Here is a 22,193-nt window from a genome sequence, read left to right on the forward strand (position 1 = left end):
AGAAAAAAGGGAAGCGGGGAGTAATGGTGTAGGTATTGGTAAAGTGGTCGACAGGATGACTATATTTGAGCATTTACCTTGAGAATTTGGTTTATATCAATGGTAAACTTCAACTAGAAGTTCATTTAATGAAAAGCGGGTTCCAGGACAGCGTTAACTGTTGGGAGAGAATACATGGACGTGCTGGTGGTTGGACGTACTGTGTCCAGAATGCTACACCAGTGAGCTGTGGGGCGCCGTCCACAAAAGGCAGAACAAAGGAGACATCAGTGGGCATTGGAGTTTGTCTTCACTGTTGGATGTTGTTGCAGCTGACTAGCTAGCACATGAAACTTGACACTTGCCACGACGGATACGAGTGTCAGCTTGCTTATGCTGGGAACAAGCAATTACTGTATGCTGTCTCAGTGTGAAGAAGTCAGTCGCCAAGTAAAGTTGCAATCACAAGCAATTACCAGGCTGACAATGTTTGTGTGGTACCATTTACATGACTTTTTTTTTTTTTTTTTTGCCGGTTTAGGTTTAAAAAGGGGATTTTACTTATGTGTTTTGTTTTATGCTTTTAGAGAAAGAACTGTCGAGTAAACTCTAAAATTGTTTTTCTGGACTTAAATCTACTGAATTTATGATTTTCTATGGGATGTGTGATGTATATATTATAATGAGAGACAAATGCAGACAAAAAGGCTTGGGGTTCCACTTCATATATTGTAGGTTTTTGGGTAGAGAAAAGTGAGCTGTGTGATACTCTGCCGAGTAGTCTGAGACTGAGTCAACAACAAGGACTGGTGGCTTTTTATAGCTGAAGAAAAGGAAGAAGTGGATCATCTGGAGGGAAAGCTGAAGTGAGGTTATCAGGGGTCATGGTCTGAAGCTGGAAGAGGAAGAGGACTAGGTCTTCCTGCTCCTGTAAGAATGGGAGAAAAGGCATTAGCACACCTGATTACCCCCTGTACCTGTGTTTCAGCATTGGCTAGATCCCTTCCTGCTGCCTCCTATGTGCACGTGTATGACAATATGTAAATAAAGGCTAATACAATTAAACTAAACAATTGAGTTCTTGTGTGTTTTTGATAATAACGTTTAGCCGTAAAGGGAAAAAGATTTAGGATGTGGCTAAAGTATTATTAAATGTGGTTTAGTAACAAGGGGTGCAATTCATAGTAAAGTTATCTAAATTATTGAGTTAACTGGTTAAAATATTAGTTTATATTTTTGTCATAGTAGAAGTTCAGCCAATCATAAGCTTTAGATTATTAATTAGTTCATTAGATTATTAACGTAGGTTTGTTCATTAAAACATAGAGCTGAGTATAACAAGAAGGTCACATTTAGATGTATTTGAAAAAAGAAAAAAAAAATTGAACTCGGGTCAGCTCCCTCAGTAAAAGCTGTATAGTTAATAAGTGTTTAAACTTCTGTGCTTTGGAAGCTCCAGGTTTACACAAACGACACAAAGGTGACAGTCATCTGGCCATAATTAAACATAATTACGTACTACTTGTGAGCCCTTTACATCTCTCTGGATATAAAGAGCATCCTTTGTAAGGGTGATTATTTTTGCAGTGATTGTCCAACAAAAACTAAGACAAAGGAACATTCTGCTGATGTGAGAACCAAAGTCATTGAAATGCACAAGGTAGGAAATGGCTACAAAAAATATTGCAGAGTTTGAATGCCCTGTTAAGCAGCGTTGCCACTCTCATAAGTCTGTTAATGCTCTTTGGCTGAAACTGGAGTGAAGGTGCCTGGGTCCACAATGTCAAGAGCTCTCCATAAAACAGTCCTCTACGAGAGGATAGCAAGAAAGAAGCCTTTCCTTAAGAAGGTCCACATAAAAGCATGTATGGCATTTGCCACAAAGCATGAGAAAGACCCGGTTAAGAGAAGGTTTTATGGTGAGATAAGACCAAATAGAACTTTTTGGCCAGAGTTCAAAGAGGTACAGTGGAACCTCGGTTCACGAACGTCTCGGTACACATACAAATCGGTTTACGACCAAAAAGTTCGCCAAACTTTTGCCTTGGTTCACGACCACACACTCGATATACGAACAAGCCAGTTTCCCTTTCGGTTTGTACATGTTCAGTCTCTCCCTGTGCATTTCCTGTGCAGTGAGCGAGAGAGCGCCACACACACACAGAGGCAGCGCAAGAGAGGGAGACGCAGACACACAGGCAGCTCGAGAGAGAGAGAGAGAGAGGGCTGGACGCATTAAGGTAGGAAGGCAGTTAAAGAATGCACTGGGCTTGATTTTGTTTTCACTTCTGTTTCCAGCGATCGGTTCGTAGCGTGCATTGTTGCAATGTTACTTTTCTTGGTGGTTTATTAAATTATGGATTTTTTGAAATGTTCATTTTTTTCCCTGTGCTTAAAACTCATTAAAAAAAAAAGTGTTTTTAGCCAGCGGTTGGTAGCGCTATAGCGCGAACTATTGTAGTGTTAGTTTTCTCTGTTGTTCAAGGTTTTCTCAGTGTTATTTAATGTTTTTACATTTAGTTTACTATTACGCTGTGCATTCTATGGTTTAATTAACTATATTTGTGCTTAAAAACTTAAAAAATATATATATTTACATACAGTTTGTATGGTCTGGAACGGATTAATTGTATTTACATACAATCCTATGGGGGAAATGGCTTCGGTTCACGACCAAATCGGTTTATGACCAGAGTTTTGGAACGAATTATGGTCGTGAACCGAGGTTCCACTGTATATGTTTACCATCTGTGGATTCAACAACTGTTTACACCACTTTTAGTTATAGTAATTGCAAATATAAATTGATGGTGTACTTATTTAGGAAAAGATTGTAAAAGATTAGGAAGGACATTTTGTGGAGAAGGAGATTTTGGGAGAAGCTATAAATGTTACACCAGCTTTCTGACGGTGCGTGGAGTGATTATAAATTCGTACCCAGACACCCTGAATACTATGGGTTTAAATGTGCAACTGAAGCATTTTACAGCTTTTTTTGTTTTATGTGACTATAGTGATGGATATGTGAATGAACTTTCTGCTTTTTTTTTTTTTTTTTGTTAGATTGAAGAAGCTGTCTCTTAGTAACACAATGGTAACAGATGCTGGCTTGTCCTACCTCGCAAGGCTTCTTGAGCTTGTAGAGCTCTGTCTGGATCGTACTGCAGTGACCAGCAAAGGGGTTGCTCGATGTGTAATGAGATTGCCTCACCTTCAAGTAAGATGCCTTCTGTAGTGATGGCAGGTTTATTTAAATACCAGAAATAAAGTAGAAGGAAAGAATATGTATTCTAAAGTAGTTGATTATTGAATACAAAATTTGCAGTTTTATTTGTGTATAATTGTTTAGAGGCAATAAAAGGGTTTATGACTGAACTAAGTATGTAGTTTTAAAAAATAAGACACTATTTCCATCTTCATTCTGCTTAAAGTTGTGAAATCTGTCTTTACGTTTGGGTTCAAAATTATTCAACCACCATTGCAAATTAGGTATATTGGCAAAATATACAAACTTTCAGCTGTTTGCAATGAACAAAGAAAACAAGAACAATTTTTAAATAGCTGAACGCAACTGATATTCCAAGTGGTTTTTCCAGAATCAATACAAAATGCCACTTTTAATGACTACTGCAGTCTCAAAATAATCGATGGTTAAAACATTGGGTTGTTTTATTCTGTTTTTCAACACTTTTTTTTTTTTTTTTTTTTTTTTTTGACATGTCACACAATTTTGTTACTGTAACAATTTGTTAGTACAGTAGAGTCTTGCTTATCCTACCTTCGCTTATCTGGCATTCCGTATTATCCAACGTCCCACCGCAAAAAAACCCCCAAAAAAACGCATCAATCGGTAATAAGACCTGCAAGTTCTTGTTTTTTGTTGCTCCCGACTCTACTGCAGCTAATTACAGTGGAACCTCGGTTTGTAAGCATAATTCGTTCTGGAAACATGCTCGTAGTCCAAAGCACTGGTATATTTAAAGCGAATTTCCCCATAAGAAATAATGGAAACTCCGATGATTCGTTCTACAACCCAAAACTATTCATATAAAAATGATTAATACAAAATATAAAGTAAAAATACATAAAACAAATTAACCTGCACTTTACCTTTGAAAAGAATCATGGCTGGTGTGAGTGGGACGCGAAAGCGCATCCCAAAGCAATCGCAGTCTTGCAGCACTGTAGCAGTTCGCCGTAAAAGCGAATCCGAAAACATTGCGGACATGCTATAAGCGCCTGCCGTTGATGGGTGATACAAGGAACAATGAACATTATAAATGCACAGGGCACAGTATTACGGCCCTGCCTGACTACTGTGTCTGTGTATAGGAGAGTGGCAGATCCCGCTACAATAAATGACTGCGCTGTTGCTGTTTCAAGCTGAATAAAGCTGGTTTTGCTAAAGTACTGAGACTCAGCTTCGTGTTTTCGGGTACAAGATGGGCACACACACAGTCACAATGCTGTAGTAAACAGTATACGCTCGTACGGATGTTGACTATATGAGTGACGGAGTTAAGGCTCTAGAAACTGCAATTAAATACATTGAGCAACAAGAAGAAGCTACAGGAATCGACATAATGAGGCTGCAAAGATGGCGAGACTTGGCAGCGAAGAAACGGCACTCGTCAGAAAAGCAGACTACGATCAAAAATTTGTTTAAATCATCACAGGACTGAACTTTTTAAGTACTAAGGGGCTTCGCCCCCTGCTCGCTTCGCTCGCCAACCCCCATGTTTGGTTTTCCAGATAAACACTTTTAAGATTTTTTTTTTCTTTGAATTGTTGCTATTTTATTAGTTTCACTTTTATTTCAGAACTTCTGTAAAAACAATAATTGTAATCTTGCGAGTCCCAATACGCTGAATCTTTTTAATGAGGTCCGGACAGGTTTCTCTGTTTGGAATTTCAGCACAGACAAAATGATCTACATCAAGAGTTCCCAAAGTGGTCGATATCGACCCCCTGGGGTCGATTTGAACTTTCTAGGGGTCGATAGTTTCAATAAAAAAATTTGGGGGTCGATGACAGAAAAAATAGACCCCCTTACTACTGCTTATTTGTTTGTGTTTGTTACTTCAAAATATCTATGATTTCAATAGGTACCTAATTAAGAAGTAAAATAATTTTAAAAAAACCCCACTTTTTTGATAAAAACACATTACATACCAAACTTGCGAGCGAAAAGGTAAAATGTTTCATTAAAAGAGTCGCACGTAAGAATGCATGAAAATACATTTAGCACAAACATGTCTGAGCATTGTCTTATCAAATGTATCAAAGCAAGTGCGGACATGAAAAAACGTTGCAAGTCACTTCATTTTTATATTTAATATAGTGATTTCAATACAGTATTTGTACTTATTTTGAATTTACATATTTATTTCATAAATGTCAAAAATGTAAAAAAAACTCTGCTCGTATTTTTTTGCTTTAATTTTCGTTAGTGCGGGTTTCGATATTAAATGTTGCACACGATAATGCCATATTCATTAGTCCTTTTATCTTTTTCAATCATTAATTATAAGTGATTAAAATGAAAAGTTTGATATCTAGTGAAATATTTAATATTGAGTACTGTACAAATTTATTAATTTGAGTAAGTAAAGTAAATGACTAGGGGGTCGACGGTTTTAAAAGTTTTTGGTAAAGGGGTCTGCGGCTGAAAAAAGTTTGGGAACTCTTGATCTACATCATCAGCAGTTAATAATTTTTTTTTACAAAGTAAGTCGAGTTCTGCATTGGACTCCTGTCTGTAAAGTCGTGCTATTTTCCTCTCACAGTTCCAAAAGTACATGGGGTTACCAAGGTGATACCCCAGCTTTTGTCTAGGTTTTTGTACAAGGGCTAGACAGAACATTTTTGACTCCTGGGGTAAATGTAGCTTTTTAAATAAGCAGACAGATAAATATATATACACTAACAAAGTAACCAATAAATGCATGTGCGGTAAACTCCGTTTTTGAAATTCTCAAAATTGTTTATTTGTCACGTGCGTAGTTATACAGGACAACACGCAGTGAAATGCATCCTGATCCGCTTATCAAAAACTGTGCAAAGTTAGAAGAATATCGGTTAGATTAACAAAAAGTCATAGATTGAAAGATAACAATATAGTAGAACATAATAAATAAGTATAATTATGTGAATAAGTAGAATTAAGTGTTAAGGTGCAATAGTGTAGTAATTATTGTGCAAAACCAAAGTTAGACTGGTGCATAGTTAAATGAGGCAGTTTGTTTGTTTGCGCTACTGCGATGTTTACTTTCTTTTTTTATATTTTCTAATTTTCCTACTTTCATATCCTTTAACTTTCTCCACATGTGTATAGCGCCTTTTTTTTTTTTTTTGAGCCTTTCTAATTTCACTGGTTTCATAATCTCTAACCTTCTCTGCATGTGTTTAGCGTCAACGTTTGTAAACATCTTTATGAAGTTCTACTTTGTCATTTTACACATTGTCTTTTAATTCTGAGCCGTACATTACAATACATAGAACAGAATAAATCCTCAATACAGTATAAAAATAAAAATTCTAGAAGTACGGAGTAGAATTTCACATTAGATGATATCACATAATATGATTTGGATTCGTTTGAAGTCCTGGAGACCTCATTCATCAAGCTGCCTCCCCCATTTTGCCATTCCACATCTGAAATAGCACTAATCCGATGAAAGGACCCCTCATTCCCACGTCTCCATTCATCAGGGATGACTTTACCTTAGGCAGGCAATCTACAATATAAAGAGATTGTTATTTTCTTGTGAATTGTTACATATGTATTATTTTCACTTTTACTTTAAAAACTTTTGTAAAAACAATACTTGTTTCTTTATTTCTTGACCCGCGCGAGGTTCCATCTTTCTTCCCAGACGTATAATACTGCTCGTGTTGTGAAGGGTGTTGCGGCTGAACGTATGCTAAGGATATGCCTTTGGATCATTTGCTGTCTTTTTGCTGCTTGCTAGCTGTCTCTTCTGCCTGTCGCATGTCGTTGTTTTAAGAGCTGGGAACACATAATGCTTGCCTGCCAAAAGCAATCCAACAACTGCTAGCATAGAGGTCTGTTGACTTGTTTTAAATGATGGCTCACTGCCTGGTCTCGCGTGACGTTGTAAAAGCAATACCTGTTTTTTATTTCTGGCCATGGGCGTGGTTGAATTCTTTCTTGCAGGATGTATAATGCTGCTCGCGTTCGGTTGGGATAGCTGCTGTCTCAGCTTTCTCCACATGTGTATAGTGCCATTTTTGAGCCTTTCTAATTTCACTGGTTTCATAGTCTCTAACCTGCTCTGCATGTGTTTAGCGTCAATGTTTGTAAATGTCTTTATGAAGTTCTACTTTCTTTTATTCATTGTCTTTTAATTCTGAGCCGGATTGGACATGCTTTTTTTTTCAATTCCACTTGTTCTGGGCTGATAATTACTTTCCTTATTTTCTGAATTTGCACCTCGATTATTCTTTTTTGCTCATTATTCTGTCCAACACATTTGAGTCTCTTTTCTCCACGCCCGATTGGACGTGCTTTTTTTCCATTCCACTTGTTCCGGGCTAATCATCATGTTCCATATTTTCTAAATTTGCACCTAGATTATTGTTTTTCTTTTTAGCATTTTTTTCTCTCCATCGCTTTTGGGTCTCTGTTCTCCGTGCTTTTCTTTCTTCTGCGTTTAATTGTCGACATTTTATTTCTACCCTATTCATTTCTACCATATTGACCTTATACATTTTATATGCACTGAGAGCATTGGAGCTGTGTGTGCTGCGTGACTGCCTTTACACTACTGATTTGTTTTTTTTGATATTGCTTGTAAGTAGGGTGTGTCTTGCAAGACTCTCGTTCTATGTTCCTGTGAGACGCACCGTGGCAGGTCTCTTTCGTCTCGCGGGTCTTTAAATTATCTTCCGAGAAGATCACGTACCGTAGACTATCAGGACAGGGGACAGGATTTGTTTTTATAATAGAGAGACAGTACATACTGTATTTAACTTCAGACAATTCTGTAACTGTAAGTTCATTTTTTCAGTTAGTTTTTTCTGTTGTTTTGTTGTAAAGCATGATTATTAGGTTCGTAATGTGTAAAATTATAACATAGTTTGACGTTTAATAGGCGTTTTCTTAACACCTCCCATTAATCTGACATTTTCGCTTATCCGACGTTCTGCCGGCCCGTTTGTCGGATAAGTGAGACTCTACTGTATTACTTTAGTCAATTAAATACTCGTACTTTAGAATTTTAAACTTTTTTTTTTATTCTAGTAATGCTGTAAAATAAATATGGTTAGAAAGCTGTTTATTGGATTCCATTTTATTATTTAAAATATATATGAACAAAATAATGGAGATCTGTATTTGGTTTCTTGCAGGTTTTTAGAGTTTTAAAAAGGGCAGACATTTAGTAGATTGTTTATTTTTTCTATCATGTATGAATGATGTTCACTTGCAAAATGACTTCATTTCAGGTTCTTGGACTCGCTAACACACAAGTGGGTGATAATTTATTGAAGCTGGGACTGATTCACTGCCAGCAGTTAGTGAAGATCAATTTGAGCCACACTCGCATCACTGACAAAGGTAAAATGAGATGTCACTAGTCCTCCAGGTAGTGCTAATATAACTCAGCTGAAAATTGCAGGTCCACACTCCCTTAACACTGATTTTATGAATCCCATCCCAAATGGCATATAACAGAGGCACATGCATTGCATGGTGTTAATGCTAAGGTCTACATTGATTACTTAAGAGTTTTACTTGTCTTAAACAGGTAGTACAGAAGGTCTAGTCTAACGGAGTAGTTGTCTAAATGCTACAGTGGCTCTTTAATGTCAAAGTATCAATCTGTATACTAAAAATGTGAGCCCCCTTGTCATTAGAGCAATGATATGAAAGTAAAAACAATGTGTTTACTTCTTTCCAAGACCATTCTTCATTTTTATGAAGTGTAGAAAGAAATGGAAGAAGAACTTATACACATGAACCTACAAATAAATCAAGGCACAAATACCTAATGAGTAACAAAAAGGAAGAGCCTCCCTTATGAGAAACTGCATTTGTTCCACAGTCTGGCCAGGAGATAACTTCCATCAACTTTTCAGTTTCACAAATATAGATTTAATTAGTTGGTTAGCTTACTTTTGATTATCAGAAAATGATTGTCCAATACACTCTAACTTGATCATATTTTCAGTGCAATCTTAAGAATATATTCATATCTCTTCACTTTCTGCACATTTTATTCTGTTTAATTTTAAAATTTACCCATCAGCCTACACTCAATAACCTACAATGGGCCAATTTAGCATTTCCAGTCCACCTGACCTGAATGTCTTTGGACTTTGGGAGGAAACCCACACAGACATGGAGAGAACATGCTAACTCCATGCAGGGACGACCCAGGATGTTAACCCTGGTCTCCTTACTGCGAGGCAGCAGTGCTACCACTGTGCCGCCTTACAATGACAAAGTGAAATCAAAAACTTTGCATACATTAAGGTGACCTAAACTAACCATAACCCATAATGCTCAGCCCACCTTGTTCTACAGGCAGTATGGGTTCTTCTCTTGTTAGGGAATCCTGTTAAACATGAGAACTGACATTGTGGCAAAATAACTGTCAAATGATATTAAGAGATTACAGTGTGAATTTTCACTAAAGGCAACAGAAATGCTGTTTTCTAGTACTAAAATGTCCACCCCAGCATCAATAATTGATCCTGCACCCTCCTGAAGAAACAACTTCATGTATATTTGTAATAAAATAAGTTTTAACATCGATTGGAAGGAATCTTAACATATTTCTCCTGACTGATATTTGGAGGGTTGTACTGCATAGTAATGTATTTCATGTCCCCTCCAATACATTTCAATAAGATGACTAGGGCTTTGCTTTAACCATTCCAGAACTATTCTGTTCGTTTTGAGCCGTTCTGTTCAGTATTTTGTACATTGTCCAGCAGCATGACACATTTCTATTCAGCTTCAGCCTTTGACTTATGGCCTCTGTATGCCATTAAGATGGTTCTAGTATACTGTAGAATTTATGGTTCATTCTGTGTCACAAAGCAGCAGCATTGAAGCAACAAAGCAGCCCAAAACCATAATGCTTAGTCCACCCTGTGTTGCAGACAATATAGTCTCTTCTGTTATAGAGCCTTTTATTTCCACAAAGCATGACTCCAACTTTGCAAAAATCCTATTTTGTCACCAGGTGTTCTGAACAAACAGTAAGTCCCAAGATTTATGTCAAAGTGGTGACTTCTTGCATTGTAACCTCCCATGTAGACTCAGTTTGAGCAGTTTTTTGTGTAACTGCCAATTGGTGCACTTTTATTGTGCAAAAGATGCTCTTAGATGCTTTGATATTAAACTAATGGCTTTGGAAGCAGCTGTCAACATTTTTGGGCAGGGTGTACGGGGACATTTCAGCACCTGGCAGATCAGTAGTAATTCTGGACTTCTGTCCACTTGTGTGCAGTCCATGTATTTTGTAATGATCCAAGTTTAAATTACTTCATAACCACAGCCAAATACTTGAACATCAGTAATGTTTATTCTGAGGATATCATGCAGCTTTATTGATGTTGCTTGATGTTTTTTCTCATTTGTAGACCTGAAATTCTCTGTTTATGGGAAGCTGTGCCCTTCATGTTATTTTATAATATTTGCTCTGCCATTAGTCTGCTTGAAGGTATGGTCAAATTGAACATTGAATACTCCGCTGTGGGACTGCACCATTGTTGGAACAGTGTGCTGTGGTCAGATTTCTTTGGACAGAGGGAGTAAAACCTGCTGAACTTTACTAAAGGATGTTGGCCTAGTATGGGAGTGACAACAGCATAACGTGACACAAAGTTTGGGTAGAAAGCTTTAAAGTGGGAAGAACAAATGTAACCAACAAAGCTTGATCTGGCTGACCGTCCACATTGTACACACAAGCTCACATCAGCATGGTGAATGTCTTCATCAGAGAATACCAATGGATTATGTTGCCTGTTGTTGCTGCACATTTTAATATCAGAATCAGAATTAAGGGGTAACAGAGTTGAAATCTCGTATTTATTTATTTTAAACTGCCAAACATTACAAAACCACACTAGATGAAATGCTCTGATCAACACTATGACTGTTGTGCTGAGTTCATGGGCTTTATTTGTGGAGCTGGTTGCAGTGCACTCCTCACGTCTGTCACGCAGTAAGAAATTTCAAATACATGGCAATTACAGCCCCTCAGGACGCCATGAATCAGAGTTTATTTACCCTTAACAGCTGATTGCAGTTTCTGAAGGTATCCTTAAAACTCGAGCACAAAAAAAATGAGCACCTCCTCATTTTAGCATGCTTCTACTTTTAAACAGTCCAACCAGGTTTATCTGTTCAAAGGTTTTAGTGAAATGTTGGAGTTTTAGGAAGCACAAGCAGTTCCTGGATAATGAAATTAGTTTTCCAGAGTGGCTAAGAGTCCAGAATTGTAAGTTATGAGATTTGAAAGTGGGAGACAGCGTCTCAGTTGGTCTCTGTCATGCATTAACATCAATATACTTATGGTGTTGGAATTTCTAGGTGATGCAGTGGTGGTCAGAATTGTGTATCCCACGGTTTGTACATAATAACCTGAGGGACAGTCTTTGCATAAATACAATGCTTATGTTCTACTTTAAATTAAAATTATGAAGACAGTAAATAAACACAGGAAAAAAGTCATTGAAGACTTCCAGCCATCTATTAGATGTCGTACTTTAATCTGGAGTGTTAATGCCGCCTTCATCTTGTGCCATTCCCCTCTGGAATGGGAGACTAAAGCCAATGTGCCATGTTGCAGTGTCCAAATTCACCATTTCAGTACTCTGTGACTCAGCACACTTAAATTTAAAAGAAAGTTTGCCTGAACACCTCAAGTGAGCTTTTCTCTAGTGAAGTCATTGTCAGTATATAGACTTGTGACTCAAACTCTACAAAAGTGACTGAAGGCATGTTGTCGCATCCAAAACTGACACCCTCTTATTTCAAGTGGATTGCTGAAAGCTGGTATTTTCTTAACAATATGCTTGATTTAATTAACTTTAAACATCAACAATATTTTTTACCAAAATTGTAAAACAAGTGCATATTTTCTCCTTGTGCAGTGAAGCAAAAAAGTTTCAAGATTCATAGTTGGAAACCAATAGTATTTGGCTACTGTGTGTCCGCACTCGATATTAGAAGATACATTTATGCCTATAAATTGTTTAGAAGGATTATCGAGTAAGTAGGAATCATCCTTGGATGGGGTGCCAGCCTGTCTTATTGCAAGGGACAGTTTGGAGTCTGATGTCAACCAGAGCCTGCATATCTTTAGGAAAACCAGAGTACCTGGAGAATAGCTTAAAGGAATCCTGCACCCAGGATAGACCTGCTAGGGAAGAGAAAAAGAGGAAGGCTTAAGAGAAGGTTTATGGATGTGGTGAGAGAGGACATGCAGGTGATGGGTGTAACAGAACAAGATGCAGAGGACAGAAAGATATGGAAGAAGATGATCCGCTGTGGTGACGCCTAACAGCCAAAAGAAGAAGATGTAGGTACTTACCCACTTGTAGTTTGTAGTAAAAGCTGAGGACAAAAATTTTAATTGCTTGATTTCAAGGCAAATGGAGATAACATTTGTGAAAGAATGATTGACCAATAGGGTCATGCTTTTTGAACTGGTGACCTCCCTCCCTCATTCATTGGTCAAGGATCCAAACTTCAATTTAAAAGCGTAACCCTATGGGAAGGGACCTCCTGTTTGTGGACTACTTTCATTTTCCATAGGTATTTCTTTACTAATATTTTAGGAAAGATTGCATGTGTTTTGCACATTGTGAGCATACAACTGGATGATTTGACGTGTGGATTTTTTTCATGGATGTTCTTGATATAGTTTGCTGTTGTGCAGCGCTGGTCACCAGAGAGATTCATGTTCTGTTACCTCCATTCTCCGTGAAAATAGTTTTTTCTGGTCATCTCTACAAACTACAAAAGGATAAGTAAAACATTAAAAAAACATTTTTGGGTCGAGTTTTCTTTTTAGCTGCCATGTATTTGGATATTGAGTGGAAATCGGGCACTGGAGGGCCCTGCTGCATCACATGCTGGTCAGATCCTGCCTCTAAGCTTCTCAGAAAAATGTTTAGCATACTTTAATATGAATGTAGAGGGATACTGAGATGAGACATCAAATGTACCCTTTTGCAGTGCTTCTTTTTCTGGCAGTACAAAATTCAAATATTCAGTTTCTTTTTCTTTTCCAGGACTAAAGTACCTCCGATTGGTAAAGCTAACCCAGGTGAATTTGGATAATACAGGCATTACTCCAGCCGGATTGTCCAATCTGATTTCTTCTTGTCCTGATATCACTAATATCCGAGCGAAGAACCTGCAAGTTTTACCACAAGACCAGATCTCTGATGATGAAGCATCTCTTTGAGACAGGGTTGATAAGGATTGGGTTTCTTTCTTGGACGGTCTGATTTTGGTGACTTGGGTCCATTTCTTGCCGGTCTCAAATACCATTTGGCAGAATTTGCCAATGCAGCATGTGTACCAGTTAGTGAATGGTCCAACCAGGCTCAATCTCAAGTTACTGCTCAATTCATAGCATTGAATCAAGGTACTGGCTTCCACCCGGCTCTTGATTCTCCAACTTGTGCAGTATTAAAACATTAAATTGCAAGTAACTGAAGTTACTGCCCAGAATGAAAAATTAAATGCTTGCGGCCTACACTGACTATTACTCAGAGTTTCATCTGCAGGTATTTAATACGTCTAATTGCAATGTTAGCGTAGATTACACTGCAGATCTCCTAGCACCCTGTTTTATTTTCCTGATGCCCAGAACGGGATGCTGAGCAAGCTGGCCAGTTTTTTAAAATGACTGCATTTCAGCAGCCACAGTGAACCCCTTCAGTTTTATGTGGTGTGAAAAAAGCCAGTTGTAATGCAACATACAATCAAATTCATTCTAAATTGAAAGATTGTATTTGTTCTTTGCTATTTCACTGCTTATGTGACATACACAATTTTTATTTGGCTGCTGCTGTCTTTAGTCATTTTTAATATTAGCATTGCTGAAAAATGCTTACATCTGGGCCTGGTGCTCACCTTTCAGGTTGGTCTGCAGTGGAGTTACTTGCTGGTCCTGCTAGAAGGGGGAAGCTGCTTTCCAAGTTCTGTATTAAGTCTGCTCAGCATGCTCAAGCTTTGCATGTCACATAACATGTCACTATGAATATCTCTTTAGCCTTTTTAATCTGTCATCTACTCTTATTGATTTTTTTTTGTTGTTTGCTAAGCCTGTTATTTGTCTGTGCTGTAATTTAGGCAACACGTTAGTGTGCAGAAACAGTTTGTATACTGCGTGCGTCCAGGACACAGCATCGGCAGTAATGGCTGAGAGCCACGGATATTTAAAGTCAAAGTCTGAATGCTAATAAAGGTCTTGGAGAGAATTCATATTCTGATTTAGAGGGTTTGTCCTTTAGAGACCTGTTAACACAATTTAAGCCTCTCTAAATTTTTGAGCACGTCTGCCACCTATAAAATTAATAACATCCTGTGAGTAGTTTAAATCCGTAAATTGATCAAAGTTAACACTCTTCATTTATCACCTTGTCTTCCCAAACCTGAATATTACTCATCTGCTTGGACTTTAACTGCTGAAACCTCTGCTACTGACCTCTGTGGGAGTCCACTTGTGACGTCTAATGCTTACTTCAGCATTGCACAGTCTGACTGACTGAATCCCTGCCTCTTGTTTGATGGCCAGCATGTTCAAATCTTCTGATAAATAATGTTATGGATGCCACACTTGTAAGCAAGGCACACCTAAAAGTCTTCCAATGAATTTAATTTTTATTTTGAGACTGAGAGTATTTCTCTTTTGCATGCGTTTTCTGAACTAAAGACATCAGTTTGTTTTTTTTTGTTTTTTTGACTTCATCCTTTTTAACCAAGTGAGTTGAAAATAAGGACATGGAAATCAACTCCTTCTGTTGGTAACAAAGCAGCTAACAAATATTTTAACTTGCGTGTTCTCTTAATTACATCTTCTAATGAAAATAATAGTATATCAATAAATATATTATCTTGCAAGGAAAACCTGCAAGAATCGAGTTTTTATGTTTCTTTTATGGTTGGTCAGACTTCTCAGTTAGAGAGAGGCTAGAAATTCACAAGGTGCTACCAAGACAGCTGTGTTCTGGCTGCAGTCGTCCATCACTATCATAATCCACCTTCATAGAAAGAGAGAGAGAGAGACGGGTTTTTATATTATAATAATAATAATAATCCTAAAAGGTAAAGCACTTTAAATTCAATTACTTTCCTTACTAGCTGTTGCTGTTTCTCTTTGAAATCATCACTCGCTGCGTTGGTGGCTCATTCATACTGCACAGTGCATTTTCAGTGCTTGCATGCTGCTTTGTGACAAGTCACTTTCTTAAAAGTTCAATCAGTCAATTCTGCAAACTGCACGAGACCCATCGGCACATTGAAGAGGCATCTGATGCCTTCCGCTTGCTGCCCCATTACCCAATTCCAACCCAGAGGACATCATCCACTTTCATAAACATGCCGTCTCTTCACTGACGACTTTACTTGCAGTGCTGTGTCGGCCGACAGTGATGCTTAAGGCTGTGCCCATCATCAGCGTTGTTCTGCATGTCCTGGAACACATTTTCCCATAATGTGTCATTGAAGTGATGTTAGTGCAGCACCATTCTCCACTGCACACTCTTTCTTTCGCTGTATATTTAATATTGTCTTAACATTTATGAAAATTCTCTCCAAAGTTGCCTTTTTCTGCCCCAGGAAAATTGCTGTAAGCCACCATTTTATCACAAAGCGTAACTGAATAATATGTAATACAGCTTCACTTTTAGGAAGCTCATCGGTGCACTGGATGATCATCAACTTCCACCAGTGAGTTGTCTCATTTCTAGGTAAAAATTTTGGCCTAAATATAAAATAATAAATAATTCTGGGAACCTAGGCCAATCACATTCACCTGGGCAGGCAGGGTATGCAGTTACCTTGGGTTGTGCATTTTGGTTGTTTAAGAGCGAATGTGTTTTGAACGTGTGATAACATTTCTGAAATTGCAAAGAAGGAATAAAAGTTTTTTTTAAGAGAAATTTAGAAAATATGTACTTGAAGCAGTACGATGTTTTCACCAGATTTTTTGCATATAATCTTCTGTAATGTGGCCAGAGCAGATCACAAGTGTATGGCGCGTGGTAGACACACTGCTGTGCAGCAGACAGTAGGTGTAACAGGTGCCATTTATTGCATTGGGCGTCCTGTCATATATTTTCTAAGATTTGAGTTATGGCTGCCGATGAACAGTTACTCGTGTGGCCGCGAGCTGCACAGCTCTTTTGGAAGTTGTCTGCAACGTTCTAATTCTGAGGTAATCCAGATTCTGAGACTTTAGCAGTAAAAATGCTTATAATAATGGAAATAACTATGGGAGGCACTTGCTGCTTTATTTGCTGCTATCATATCATCAAAAAAAAGCGCGATTCCAAAATAACAAGTTGATTTAATTAAAAAGAACGGCTTAAGATGGCTGGTGTAGAGAAATGAGTGCAGTTAGAAAGTCAAGAAAAGCGTAGCCTATAAAGAGCCATTAACTGTGTCACAAACACAGGCATCTTAAGCTGAAAAAATATCTTTACAGGTAAAGAAATATACTGTAATCCATAAGAAATTGCTTTGTTTTATATGATTATATCAATTAACAAATATAGCAAATGTAATGTTTATGTATTCAGAGGGAGGTAAAGATTTCAGTCTTGGCTCAAAAGAGGACCTGAAAAGGTGATTTCTAGCGCAATAAGCAGGCCCTGCAGTTTGGCAGTTTCACTTGTTAACTTTAATGTTAGGTGGAAGGTCAAAACACAAACTGGAAATCAGAAGGAAAGTTTGAGCAAAGGGCAGGTGGTTTGCAAACATGAAGCAAGTAACTCATGTAAATAAAAAAGAATGATTTATATTTTGCAACTTTATATGCACATATCAAATGATACTTTGTAATTAACTCTGCATTCTTGTAATCTACAATAAATGATTTAAACCTCTTGACTTTTTGTACTTTATATTGTGTGAAATGTAATATCACAAAAGTTAAGTGGTGTAGTGTGATAAAATGCAATGACCGACTCCTTACAGGGTTCATTAGCCGTGAGTGCAGGAGCTCTGAAAACACAAAAGGGTCACCTAACTCTATGGTGGCATTTGGCTTATTTGGACAATTCATTTCAAATAAATATGAGAAACCTGCATTTTCTGAGCTTTCTTTTGTAATTATAAATGCTGATGGTGAATGAATGTGGCAGCGCGAGATGTGCAGGTGTGCCAAGGCCTGAAAAAGTCAAAAGCTGATGCCAGCACGAGTGCTGATGGAGGGCAGTATCAGGGTTTGATGTTCATCTTTAGGTAAAGGTGATGCATTTGGGGGTGGGGAACAATGAAAGTCTGACTTTATAATAATGTGTTAAATGAAAAATGACCAGATGTGCCATTTCTATCTGTGGAAAAAGTACATTCACCCTTGGGTGTAATAACTGGTGTTGCCCCTTCAAGTGGGCATATCCTATAATGGTCTATCACTGTCTGACATGGACTGAGAGAATGTTCCTCCCGCTGCTCAATGCAGAAGTATTTTAGCTGGGTGATGTTTGAGGGGTGTCTTTGATGCACAGTCCGTTTCAAATTCCCCCACAACATCTTGATCTGATTCAGATCCGGGCTTTGACGTGACAACTCTAGAAGCCTCCATTTCTTTCTTTTTAGCCACTCATAGGATGTACTTACTTTTTCACATGACTATAAAACTTGTTTATGTGTTTCATAAGAGCAGAAGTCTAGGAATGCCAACCAGCTTCATTGTCAGCATGGCATTGACCCCTCTGGTTGATCTTATTGTTTAGTTCGCTTGTCTTTATTCTTCTGTCATTGTGCATTTAGAAAAGTGCAGTGATTACATTCATAAACTTTACAAATATTTATAGTTGTAAAAGTGGAAACACCTGCTTCAGTTCATAGTTAAGTGCAAGAAAATAGATGAAAAGTTTGTTTGAAAATAATGTGTGCTGATTGACTTTGCTGCGACTGCCTTTCATTCTACCCCAGTCTCTTGTCGTGTGTCTCCCCTCCCTGATGAGATGAATTAATTTTTTCATTGCTTTTCCTATTGACAACAGGGTTGATCAGCAATATTTTCTATGCATCTTTAATATAATACGCTTTTAGACCATACACAAAAAACATTTGACAAATGAGGGGACCATTCAGTCAATCACATTCTGTCTCCAAGTCCATCAGATAACGATGTTTGCAACCATGCAGGCTTCTCCACATGCGTGATGAGGTCATTTACGAAAGCCAGCAGCAGGATTTCCTTCTAACTAGAAATTCTGTTAGCACAAGTTGTTGAAACCACATGTCCTTTCAGCTACATTCAGACTCCATTCACTTCAGTACTGTTGGGAATTTCCTTTACATTTTCTACACCCGTCTTGAATTGTGAAAAAATGTACAATAACCTGCATATTCTGTCCAGGGTTAAGAAAGCAAATAGAAACTTCATGTAGGTTACGACTGGCAACAGGAGCTTACATGTATGACGTTATAGGAAACACAGCAAAATCAAAACTTGACAACGTCTCCTATCTCTTCTTACTCGCAGTGAGAATGTCAAACACAGGACACACTTCATTTGTTTTACACTTTCCACAGACCATAGCAGCTTAATGAAGGTGGCTGACATTCCATTACACACAAATGTCTCTTTATAATTATTTCTGTTGTCTACATTTTTCAGATTCTGTGGCTATAATTATTTGCACATCTCAAAAGAATGAGTGGTGCCTAAGAAGAAGTCCGAGTTAACCTGAAATAGTCAAGGATAATGGAGTACCTTATCAAGTAACAATATATTAAGATTTTCTTGTATGCACATCTTTATCGCGCTTTTCAAATGATCCGCTTGACATTTTGAAACTCGCACGTTTATGTCTACTGTTCAACTCCCTCTTCTCCATTACCAACATGGCCTTGTTCCTTCCTGCTTTCTCTGGGCAATGCTATAGTAGCCACTATTCCAATAAATGGAATTAAATATTTCTGCGTCTTCTATCTTCCAGTTCCTCCAGACCTTCTTGTACCTTTTCCACCACTATCTCATCCCCAAGTTTCTGTGCCAGACTCAGTGCTTCCTTGTAGAATTGCTGAGCAGTGTCATGCTGCCCTGCAAGACATAAAGAGACGGATCAAGGTGAAGAGCGACAAGGCCAACACATGAACGGTTCTAAACCAATCTTAGGCCAACATTGGAGCAAAAAGCTTCATAAACAGAGCTGCAATTTATTACTTCAAAACCATAAAGCCAAAATGCACAGAACTCTGTGAAACTTACTATACATTTGAAATGTAAATGTAAAACTAGAGTCCTGGGTAGATGGCAGCAGGAAGGGTTAGCTCCGCAGATGACCAGGTTCTATGCTGGGAAATGCACTGCAGAAGGTTAGAGAGCCGCCTCACAACAGCACACATCAGTCACGACATACAGAATACAGTTATACTTGACTTGTATTAAAGGATACTTCAGCATATGGGAGATTCACGGTCAAAGCAGGCAGAGATTAACACAACGGTTAGCTGACGTGCTCTTGAGACCCTGGCCATTACGGTCTCTGGGTGCTGGTGCAGCATGTGGAAGTAATGGTTAGTCACAATTTATATTTTGATGTTTAATTTTACTTGGCTGGTGAGCTGTGTGCTTTGTAATGTTCTTAACAGCCCCAAAAAGAGTACACGCTTTACAGAGAAGCCCCGTTTTTTTTTAGTGCTGACATATTTGAACCCTCTTAGCGAGTACACATATAAAACCTTGATGCATATTTTTAGGAAGTCGCTGTATACTGGGAAATTCCAAAGGCCTGGAAAATGTAAATATTATCTCATTATAGAGATCATAGATCATGGTCATCATAGAAAGGATGACCAGGCAGATCCAAGCACCTATAGGCCAGTAAGCTTAATGTGTATCACATGAAAATTAATGGAAGGAATTATTAAGGATAAAATTGAGCAACATGTAACAAGAGTTGGGAGTATTACTGAACAGTCAGCATGGGTTCAGAAGAGGGAGGTCGTGTTTTACCAACATGCTGGAATTCTAGGAGGAGGCAACAAAAGGATACGATCAAAGTGGAGCATATGATATTATTTATCTTGACTCAGAAAGCATTAGCTGAGGTGGCACATGAGATATAAATAAATGATTTGCATAGGAATATAAGCGACAAGCTGGTTAAGTTTGCAGACTATACCAAAACAGGTGGATTGGCAGATAATCTGCAATCTGTTGAATTATTACAGAAGAACTTGGACAGCATACAGGCTTGGGCAGATGAAATTTTACGTCAGTAAATGTAAAGTATTACATGTAGGAAGTAAAAATGTTTGGTTTGAATACACAATGGGCAGTCGGAAAATCAAGAGTACACATTATGACAAGGATTAGTAGTCATAGTGGACTCTACGCTATTAACTGCCAGTCAGTGTTCAGAAGCCATTAAGAAGGCTAACAGAATGTTAGGTTATATAGCACAATGTGTGGAGGACAAGTCCAAGGAGGTTATGCTCAACCTTTATAATGCACTGGTGAGGCCTCATCTTGAGTACTGTTTGCAGTTTTGGTCTCCAGGCTACAAAAAGGACATAGCAGCACTAGAAAAGGTCCAGAGAAGAGCGACTAGGCTGATTCCAGGACTACAGGGGATAAATTATGAGGAACGAATACGAGTGCTGAGCCTTAAGCAGAGGTGACAAGATTGAAGTGTTTAAAATTATGAAGGTAATTAGTACAGTGGATTGAAACTTATTTTAAAATTAGTTCATCAAGAACTTAAGGGTAAATTTCGAAAAACAATAGGAAGTTTTTCTTCACACAGAGAACCACAGACATTTGGAATAAACTACCAAGTAGTGTGGTAGACAGTAGGACCATAGGGATTTTCAAAACTCGACTTGATGTTTGGGCTGAACGGCCTGATCTCGTCTCGATTGTTGTAATGTTCTCTGATAGCCTTGGTGTTACAGTCACTCCTGGCCCATTAACGGAGGTATCTGGTGTACGTGGTCATCGTTTGTGTTTCCTATACCACACTACAAGCACCTAGGATTGTCTTGTAGAACTGGAAGAATCCCAACCCACCATCTAGAACTCAGTGGGTAGGACACACATTCTATATTTTCTCAAATTTGGGGGGGGGGGGGGGTCTAATCACATTTTGTCTTAGCAGATATACCCAAAATATTTTAAAACATGGCAAGAATTCATTATTATTATTATTGTAGAATAAACATGCAGAGCCTGCCATTAACTCTCTCGTTTTTAAATTATTTTATCATATTGTAAAAACTATTTTTTCCCCCCTTGTGTCCAAATTCTTTTTCTCTTTCTCTTGTGTTGGGGGTTTGTTATAAACTGTTATTGTTTGTTTAATTGACTAGCATGCCATTGTAATCTGCTTTTTGAAGAAAAAAAAAATGAAGGGTTGAGATTACACTGAATGACATCTTCAGTACCATCAAGGAGGCCTGGACTTAAGGGTAAACTTCACCCAAATGTAAAATTTCAGCATCAATAAATTAAGCACAGAGACTGTGCAATGAATATCATTCTTGGGAATCCTGAGTAGTGCCCTGTATGCCCTTATTATTTCAATGACATGCCCTTTAGTCTTTTTTACAATACTCTTTAATCACATATTCCTGTTTTAACCGCTGCTTGATATTCCTGTTTTGACCGCTGCTTGACAGCAACCCTATAAAATAAAAAAATCCAAGTAAACTAAACAGTTACGACACCTTGGTGCATCAGAATGCCAGCCATGTTCACCAGAAATGCATGGTGCTGTGGGTGCCCAGTCTCTCTTGCCAGTTCGAGCACCTTCTTCATCTCCTTATAAGCGTCATCATGGTGACCTTGCAGATCCAGCACAGTTGCCATGTCATTCATGAGCACCAGACTCTGCAAAAAGCCACAAAGGAGCAGATTTCAACAGCATTTTTCACAACATGACTGTCAATTTGCATTTGTTTAGTTCACCAAGCTCTAAATGTTTCAAAATATGTACACAGAGAAACAAAAGTTCACTGTGATACTCTGCTTTTGTAATTTTTATAGGTT

General features: G+C 38.1%; 2 protein-coding genes across 3 annotated transcripts in view; one reads left to right on the forward strand and one right to left on the reverse strand.

Moving 5' to 3' along the window:
* The window catches only part of si:ch73-173p19.1 (uncharacterized), a 156,460-nt gene extending 139,383 nt beyond the window's left edge, over positions 1-17,077 (forward strand). Inside the window, exons 15-17 of the mRNA XM_028803868.2 lie at positions 3,043-3,196; positions 8,446-8,557; positions 13,249-17,077. Coding sequence (XP_028659701.2) covers positions 3,043-3,196; positions 8,446-8,557; positions 13,249-13,424 — 442 coding nt within the window. The 3' untranslated portion in view covers positions 13,425-17,077. The remainder of the gene's footprint in view (positions 1-3,042; positions 3,197-8,445; positions 8,558-13,248) is intronic.
* Positions 17,078-18,211: 1,134 nt separating this feature from the next.
* The window catches only part of ttc19 (tetratricopeptide repeat domain 19), a 46,962-nt gene continuing 42,980 nt past the window's right edge, over positions 18,212-22,193 (reverse strand). The window contains exons 9-10 of one of the 2 annotated variants that reach the window (XM_028803869.2): positions 21,872-22,034; positions 18,212-19,244 (exon numbers count right to left, since the gene is read on the reverse strand). In XM_028803869.2, coding sequence (XP_028659702.2) covers positions 19,111-19,244; positions 21,872-22,034 — 297 coding nt within the window. In that variant the 3' untranslated portion in view covers positions 18,212-19,110. Of the gene's footprint in view, positions 19,245-21,871; positions 22,035-22,193 lie in introns of those variants that run through there. The other variant, XM_051928829.1, reaches the window with a different exon arrangement.

This window comes from Erpetoichthys calabaricus, chromosome 6 (genome assembly GCF_900747795.2).
Source record: "Erpetoichthys calabaricus chromosome 6, fErpCal1.3, whole genome shotgun sequence".
Taxonomy (NCBI): Eukaryota; Metazoa; Chordata; class Cladistia; order Polypteriformes; family Polypteridae; genus Erpetoichthys; species Erpetoichthys calabaricus.